Below are 9,317 nucleotides of genomic sequence, written 5' to 3' on the forward strand. Positions count from 1 at the left end.
AACCAACCTTCTGTCCAATTTACAGGGCATGCAAAAAAGAGTTAACAGGTAGGCCTGAGACTGCTGTCTTTAGAAAGGCCTGCTTGCAAGTTGGGCCCTGGGTTAGAGTCTGGGAACTTAAATTCTAAACAGTTGCCTATACTGATATAAAGTTTCCTTAAATGGTAGAGTGGCTCACTGTGCCTAGTTTGTTTGTACGACCACATAGTTCATGCTGCATGCTTACTTTCCATGTGGGAGTCTGGAATTTTGATATATACTAAAAAGAAGTTGCCTATATGACCACTCTCTAATTAAAAACCTTGGGCATTGGGTAATGAGCTCCCCTCCTAAACATTTCACACATGTTGTCAAACTCAAACTTGTTGCCGGAGGAATTAAGCATGTCCACTGAGAGAGGACTCATGGAAGCCTGTGCCTGGTTTCCTGCAGATTTTACTCCATGTGCCTTTTTATTTGCTGATTTTGCTTTGGATCCCTTTGCTATAATAAATATTAGCAGCGAATATACTACATGCTGAGTCCTGTGAGTCCTTCTAATAAACCACCAAACCTGGGAGTGTTCTTGGGGACCTCTGACACACATTGATTGAAATGTCTTTCTTAAGATTTATAGATTTTAAATAAATATTTATTGAATACATAGTATGTGAATTGAATGATGCTATGTGAAACCAAGATAAGTAACCCAGACCTATTTTAAGAAATTCACAGTTTTGTGGCTATGTCAACATACAGAAGTGTATAAAAAGAATATCCAATTAACTGAGTCAAAGCAGAACAAGGAAAATACAAGAAGCTTATTTCAATGGAAACTCTGAAGATGTAGATACTTCATCTCGTTCAAATATCAGGAAAGCTCATGGCATGTGAGTTAGCAGAACAAGTAGGTTTTGACAGGTTATGATATCTGAAGGCAGGAGGAAGAGGAGTTTTGGAGTGTTTCCCTTGAAACTTCACAAGTGGTTAGAAGGTATAGTAAAGAAGTGAATAATATAGAGTATATCAAGGAAATACAATATAATAATAATTGTTACTTGTGGCACAAAGTGGAATTTTCAAATGCTCTTGATTAAAATCCTAATAATTTGAATGCCTTATTTATAACTCATTTTTATGCAAAATTTATGGATTATTATAGAAGGCCCATCAATATATATACATATCGCTGATACACTTCATTGTACAGCAGAAACTAACACAACATTGTAAAGCAAGTGTACTCCAAAAAAAAAAATTCTGTAGCATTTTAAAAGCATCTCTCTTAAACTCTCTTAAACTTAAGTTCTCCTGGTTTCTAATCATGTTTTTCTTTTCTGCCTCTTCTTTGTTCAGGTCCATCATGAGTGAAAACTGGGACTCAAACTCTTCAGAAAACTGGCATCACATTTGGAGTGTCAGTGACACAAAGCATGATCTGTATGCAGATAGCAATATCACCTATGTGAACTGCTATCTTCACCAGCCTCAAGTGGCAGCGATTTTCATTATTTCCTACTTTCTGATCTTCTTCCTATGCATGGTGGGAAATACAGTGGTTTGCTTTATTGTAATGAGGAACAAACATATGCACACACTCCCTAATCTCTTCATCTTGAACCTGGCCATAAGTGAATTACTAGTTGGCATATTCTGTATGCCTATCACGCTGCTGGACAATATTATAGCAGGTATGTTGATTTGCATGCAGCTCAAACATATAATGAGAAAATATTTGTCCCATATCCCTGAAGCCATGGCAGTGTCATCCATTCATTCACAAATATTTATTGAGTTCTAAGAACTGCTCCAAGTAGCTGTTCTCATGGGGTCTACATGCTAAAGGAGAATAAAAACAACAAACAAATAGCTATATAAGTAATCAGAGAATAAAAAGAATTATGGAGAAAAATAGAACAAGTGACAGAGATGAAGTGTGGAAGCTGTTATTTTTATAGAGTGTTCACTGAAGGTCATCAGTGAATGGTGACACTTCTTACTGAAGACTTTGAATTTGCTTAACAGTTCAGGGCACATATAATATAATAGAAATGTTAAGAATATTATGGACTGTAAAGTTCAAAGAACGTGTGGTTTCAATTGATGCAATGTCTTCAATCTAATATAAATAGATATTTAAGCCCTCTTGTGGTTGGCTGAGAGATTTCCAACAGTTTTTGATGGAAGATGGAGTAACAGTACCAATAATTTCTCACAAAGCAGTAGTTTCATTCATATAGTGGTAATTTACATGTGCAACATAAGTAATGGTTCGGGTATTACCCTAGAGTACTTCTGGGTCCGTATTACCACTTCTTTAGCACTACGTTATACACTCCAGAAGTACAGGAACAGTGTATCTATACCTCCCAGTACAGTTTTGGTGCATAGTACCTGCTTAATAAATATCTATTGTATTAACTAATGAACAGCACTCAATATATACATATTCCAAATCTGTATGAGAAAAAAATGAAACCAAAGCAGCATATCAAAAAATATTTAGATCAGCATGAGCCATATCATAGTTCTTTTCCTTTTGTGGCATTCAACATCGGTTTACTGAAGAATAAGAGTTTTCTCTTTAGAATTTACTTCTGTTTCTTTCCTTTCTCTGGAGTGGGAGTCAGGGAGAGTTTAGATTGCCTATTCTACCATCAAGTACTACATAGATTCTGTGTTTTTGTGATGCTTGTAATTAAAAAACAATATTTATTAAGGATGTACATTTTCAAGATATTGTGCTAGACAAAAAGAGAGTGAAAGAATTGATAAAAATTTTTGTTGCTCTCAAGAAACTTACTTTACCAATAAGAAATGCTCTCAATATGTCCCCCCCTAAATATCTATAATTAAATTATTATTTAAGAGTTTTTCATATACAGTGCCCTTCCTTACCCCTGATTCCCATTCCCAGGAGGTGGCCACATCCAGCATTTTTTGCCTTTATTTTTGGTAATTACTACCACATTTCTAAATAACATGTTTTCATTCTAATATATTACCAGACTGCAGAAAATGTAATTTAGTTCTCATTATCCTCTTCTACCCCAAGGGGTGGTTTCCCTCACCAAACTCCACTGAACTGACAGCACTAAGACAAAAGAACATAAATCCGTAGAAACTGAGTATCTGAACGTGAAATTGGAAAAAGAACATGATTGGCTGAAACTTGGTAAAAATTCAAGCAGATGCATTTATGCAGAACCACAAATATACATTCACAGTCTTTACCTCCCTCATTCTCTCAATATGAGTATATCATAGTTTTTTGTTAAATCAATATTTAGAGTATGCATTCCTATTATTATATGTATCTTACCCCCTGCTGAGCCATGTAGAGTACTATGATACCAACTTTTTCTCTTATAAAATGTTTTTTTGTTTTCCTGGCTTTAATAGGGGCATCATATTTTGATTTGCTTAGTGTTTTTGGAGTGTACCTATCAATAATTTATGTTCAGATTCTCTTCCAGGAGAGTTAAATTTCTTGTCAATACCTTCAAACATATGGAAAACACATCCAAAAAAATGTAGATGGCATCTTTTTTCCTGGAGATACCCCTCCATGTACTCTCTATCCTCTTGTTCCTATCCAGACACATTGCTCTCCAGGTATGGATCTCAGCTATTGCTCTGGGATGTTCCTTCACTGAGAAGCTAACAATTCTCTTCACCTCTCTTCATGCTCAATCCCCTGTGTTCTGGATGCCATTTCTTTTTTCTTGGTTTATTCCCCTATTAACTTCTTGTGAAAGGGTGCACTGAGATAAAAAATGTTTGAGATGTTGTAGTGCAAATCTTTATTCTGCCTTCATACTTCATTATAGTTACCTGGATAAAGTATTCTAGGCTGGACTTTTCTTTCCCTAAAAATATTTAAAGAGATTGCTCTATTGTTAATGCTGAGAAATTTGGTGTTGCTGCTGATGCTATCTGACCCTTGCTTCTTTTATTTATGACTTGTATTTTGCTTTTCTTCCTAAAAGCTTTTAGAACTTCTCTTTACCTCAAGTGTTCTGAATTTCAGGCATTTAAGCCTTGATGTAAGTCTTTTTATTTTCCATTTTTTGTGCTAGACACAAACGAGGTCTTTTCAATCAAAAAATGAATGCTTTCAGTCCTGGGGAATTTCCTTGCAGAGTTCTACATTTTCCTTTCTTCAACTCATATTAATCAGATATTGGAGGTGCTGTGTTGCCATTCTTTAAAAATTTTTTTTCTTCCATTTTCTTCTCCTCATTATTCTACTTGCAAAGATCTTCTCAACTTCCTCTTCCAAACTTTTTGTTGACATAAAGTCAACAGCCATTTCTGTTATCATATTTTAAATTCTTTGAGCTATTTTTATATTCTTTGTGTTCCTTGTACTATCATGCACATATTTTTCATGGACAAAATGTATTTTATCTCTGAGGTTATGAGTAGTAATTTTCTTTGTTTTTTAATTTTTTGTCTACCTGATTCAGATTAGTTTTCTCCTGTTTCATTCTTCCTATTTGTTTTAGTTTCTTTCTTTTATGGTTGAGGTTTCCCTAATAGTCAACTACTATTTAGCTGCTTGTATTTCAGAGTGAGGTACTATGTGGCTGCCTTGAACCTCTGCAGGACTGGGGTTTGAGGTTAGGCCCACTCTCGGCTTCACTAGTCTGGGTCATTCCTTGGGAAATCCACAGCTATCAGAATCTGCCAGTGAAAATATGTCAGTGTTCTTGGAAGGATCACTTGCCCCAGAAGGAAATTCTCTTATCTACTGCCATGGGGATTATAAGTCTGGCAGCTGCATTCTGGAGCTGAGTGGGTCTCTGGACCAGGAATAGGAGTACGTGCAGAGTGTATATGTACTTTTACTCTATCCTCCTGCATCATTGTGGCATAAAGCCATTCAAGCACCAATTTTAAGATGGTCTGGATAGACGACAAAATGTTCTTTTAAGTATGCTTGGCTTATTTAGGCTATTGGGAATATTTTTAATTAGATAAGAGTATTTTTAAAATAAGCTATAGGATATTTTTTAAAAGATACATTTAAAAAATCTGAGCAATATGGAACATTCATCTCTTGGGAAACTAGAATATTTGCTAATGGAAGAATAGTGTTACTTTCCTGTAATAGCGGAGGTGCGTATAGAATATCAAACTCTAAATTTGATTTGATTGATATTAAATATCAAATATAATAATTTTACCAATTTCTTTTATAAACATTCTAGTAACTGGAGTTCAGTTAGGAAGTTATTCAAACAGACTACTTTTGTTCATATAAAGAACAAAGTGCTCTTTATTCTCCAAGTATGTCTTAGTCAGTTTAGGCTGTTATAACAAAATACCATAGACCGGGTGGCTTAAACAACAGACATTTAATTTCACAGTTCTGGAGGCTAGGAGTCCGAGATGAGGGTGCCAGCATGGTCGGGTTCTTGGTGAGGGTCCTTTTTCTGATTGGTAGATTGCTGTGTGTTCACATGGCCTTTACTCAGTGCTTGCACATGGGGAGAGGTCTCACGCTCTCTTCTTCTTCTTATAAGGGCACTAATCCCGTCATGTGGCACAATCCCCGTGGCCTCATCTAAATCTAGTTACTTCCCAAAGGCCCCACCTTCAAATACCATCACATTGGGGGTTAAGGCTTCAATATATGAATTTGGGAGGGAACACATTCACTCCATAACAAAGTACCTCTGAGGTAAATCATGTCCTTAGATTATATATAATTAAATATTAACTTTATTTGTTATACATGTGACTCCTGATTCCTCACAATTTATGGAATACATTTCCAAATTAGAGAAACAATATTCTTCCTGTTTTATTCATTTAAAGGGCATTATCGCATAAGGGTTAATGGTTTGGACTCTGGAACCATACGGCTAGGGTTTAAATTCTCAATATGCTTCTAACCAGCTGTGTGGCAAGGTATGTGATATCTGTGTGTTTGTTACATATTCTATATCATGAGGAGAATAATAAAGACTTCAAAAGCCTGTTGTGGGGATTAGATATGTTAATAGATGCAAAACATGTATTACAGTGTATAGAATGTTGAAACTACTGTGTAAGTTTTGACCTTATTAGTATACTGAAAAACAGAGATCTGAACGTATTAATGAAAAAAATGGGAAACATTGATTGTTCCCTGGATATCATTTAGGAAACAGTTGCATCTGTCTAATTTCATGTCTTTCTCTTCACAATTTCAGTGAAATTAAAAAATATATATATGATCTTTCCAAAGACTAACTGTCCCATTTCCCTTTCAGGATGGCCTTTTGGAAGTACAATGTGCAAGATCAGTGCCTTGGTCCAGGGAGTATCCGTTGCATCTTCAGTCTTTACTTTAGTTGCAATAGCAGTAGATAGGTAGGTCAGCACCAAACTCTGAATCCAGAAAATTGGGCATATCTTCAACTAATCCACCTAACCAGTGAAAAATGTATAATCTACTAAATTTGGGTATATCTGCTTAAAATTGTATCCATAATATGTACCCCTTTAAGAGCAAGGCTTATATATATATGTATATATGTATATATTATATACACACACACTAAGGGTTCAGTAATAAAATAAAACTACTGAAGTTTCCATATTTTAAGATTAAATAATTAGGGATGATGCATGTCTTAGTTTGGGCTGCTATTAACAAGATATCATAGACTATTTGTTGAATGAATAAATGAAAAAATAAAATTTGAAGTTTCAATAGCTGGTTTACAAAAAGAGCAAAATACCTAGAATTGCACCTTTGAAGTTACCCATAATTTAAGGGTGAGTAAATGGGAGAATTCACTGATTAGAAGACTAGATGAAAACTTGGAGTTTAAGGCAGAAGACCTTACACCTTCAGTGAAGGACAATGGAGCAGTCAAAGCTCAAGATAACTAGTCATTATATAAAGATAAGATAAATTTGTTTGCAGTTGCTGATGGGCCACTTAAAATCTCTAAGTTTCCTTACCTGCAGATCTGGAAAGTAATAATTTTCAATTTTATAGAGTCATCACAAAAATTAAAGAAGATTCAATAGATGATAGTACTTTGAAAAATATAAAATGTTATACAGTTGCATAATAGTATGATTATCTTATAATGAACATAATGAATATCAGTAATAACAAAATTAAGAATCACAATAACAAAATAGCAGTAAAATGAATCAGGCTTACTCTACATACTGATAACTGTCATGCTCAACAGAGGACACAGAACGCTGGGAAGGTGCATAAACAGGACTCATCATGGGAAACTCTCAGACTCATAGCTGTGAAACAAACCGTCAAAACACTTAGTGGCTTAAAACAATAATGCTTTAATATTTGTCACAACTCTGTGGATTGGCTGGGTGCCTCTGTGTCATTCTCCTACTCTGTGTCTTGTAGCTGAAATCACTCACGCTTGCTTATGCCGTGCTTGCTAACGTTCAACTAACTGGCCAAAGCAAGTTGCATGGCCAAGCACACAGATCATGTGCGAGGGGACCACAGAAGGGCATGAAGGGACATTTAAGAATATGGGCTCTGGAGCCAAAATACATGTGTAAAAATCATGTGTAATTATGGGCAAGATTTTTTACCTTTTCTAAGCCTTTTCCCCATCTTTTAAATAAGAAAGCTTACAGAGGCAATCCGTGCAAACCAATGGAAAGGAGCCTGGAACGGAATATTAAATTGAGCTCATGCTCAATGTTGACTAGTTACAATAGTACTTTGATTATTAATAGTGTCTGATATACTCCACTCATTAATTTTTTGAGTTGAAATTTATCTCATATATTAATTACAGAAACTGGTAATGCATGCCTCCCTACTAATGGTAACTTTCTATATTTGAAGGGGAATATGTATGGAAGACTGTAATTACTGAAATTAATTAATGACTTGGTCAGAAGTTATGAGGCAGTCCTTCACTGATATTTGCCTTTAATTACAGGTTCCGGTGTGTCGTCTACCCTTTTAAACCAAAGTTCACTATCAAGACAGCGTTTCTCATCATTATGATCATCTGGGTCCTGGCCCTCGCCATTATATCCCCATCTGCAATAATGTTACATGTACAGGAAGAAAAATATTACCGAGTGAGACTCAACTCCCAGAATAAAACCAGCCCAGTCTACTGGTGCCGGGAAGACTGGCCAAATCGGGAAATGAGGAAGATCTATACCACTGTGCTGTTTGCTAACATCTACCTGGCTCCCCTGTCCCTCATTGTCATCATGTATGGAAGGATTGGAATTGCACTCTCCAAGACAACAGTGCCCCACTCAGGCAAACAGAACCAGGAACAGTGGCACGTGGTGTCCAAGAAGAAGCAGAAGGTCATTAAGATGCTCCTGACAGTGGCCCTGCTTTTCATTCTCTCCTGGCTGCCCCTGTGGACTCTGATGATGCTCTCAGACTATGTTGACCTGTCTCTGAATGAACTGCGGGTCATCAACATCTACATCTACCCTTCTGCACACTGGCTGGCCTTTGGCAACAGCAGCGTCAACCCCATCATTTATGGTTTCTTCAATGAGAATTTTCGCCGTGGTTTCCAAGATGCTTTTCGCCTCCATCTCTGCCGAAAAAGAGAAAAGCCCAAGGAATCCTACACCTAAGAGCTAAAAACAATGTGGTCATCAACATATCTCATCTGTCAGCTCAGGAATCTACAATTAAAAACCCACATGAGGGCTTCCCTGGTGGCGCAGTGGTTAAGAATCCGTCTGCCAAGGCAGGGGACACGGGTTCAAGCCCTGGTCCGGGAAGATCCCACATGTCGCGGAGCAACTGAGCCCATGCGCCACAACTACTGAGCCTGTGCTCTAGAGCCCACGAGCCACAACTACTGAAGCCTGCGCGCCTAGAGCCCGTGCTCCGCAGCAAGAGAAGCCACCGCAACGAGAAGCCCGCACACAGCGACGAAGATTAGCCCCCGCTTAACACAACTAGAGAAAAGCCTGCACACAGCAACGAAGAATCAACGCAGCCAAAAATAAATAAACAAAATAAATAAATTTATTAAAAAAAAAACAAACAAACACATGAGGATATTGTGCTTTGTAGGAAAAGTGCTGAAAAACCCATACAGGAATTAATGATCAAGAATTAGAACTTACCGATAGCAATGAGATGTAAAAGGAGCTGGTGTGATGATTTTAACTCTACTGTGTGTTATATAGTGAAATACTGTTGCTTTTTATGGCTTTGTACTTCAGTTCTTCTTAAGAATGTTAGAAGCTCTCTCTGGAGAGGTTCAAATCTAAAAATCTTGGTAATGTGAATGGAAATAGAACTTTGTGTCTTCCCCAAATAGTTTTCATAGAAATCTGAGGATTACATCTCATTTAATGGAGCCAGG

At 36.8% G+C, this 9,317-nt stretch overlaps 1 protein-coding gene across 1 annotated transcript; it reads left to right on the top strand.

Annotated features, from left to right (window-relative positions):
- The first annotated feature begins 1,342 nt into the window (after positions 1-1,342).
- Positions 1,343-9,094, top strand: NPFFR2 (neuropeptide FF receptor 2). The gene is given in 6 exon segments (XM_061191449.1): positions 1,343-1,670; positions 6,240-6,339; positions 7,908-8,566; positions 8,569-8,643; positions 9,001-9,063; positions 9,066-9,094. Coding segments are annotated over 6 exon segments (1,254 nt in total).
- Positions 9,095-9,317: the final 223 nt, after the last annotated feature.

This window comes from Eubalaena glacialis, chromosome 5 (assembly GCF_028564815.1).
Source record: "Eubalaena glacialis isolate mEubGla1 chromosome 5, mEubGla1.1.hap2.+ XY, whole genome shotgun sequence".
Lineage (NCBI taxonomy): Eukaryota > Metazoa > Chordata > Mammalia > Artiodactyla > Balaenidae > Eubalaena > Eubalaena glacialis.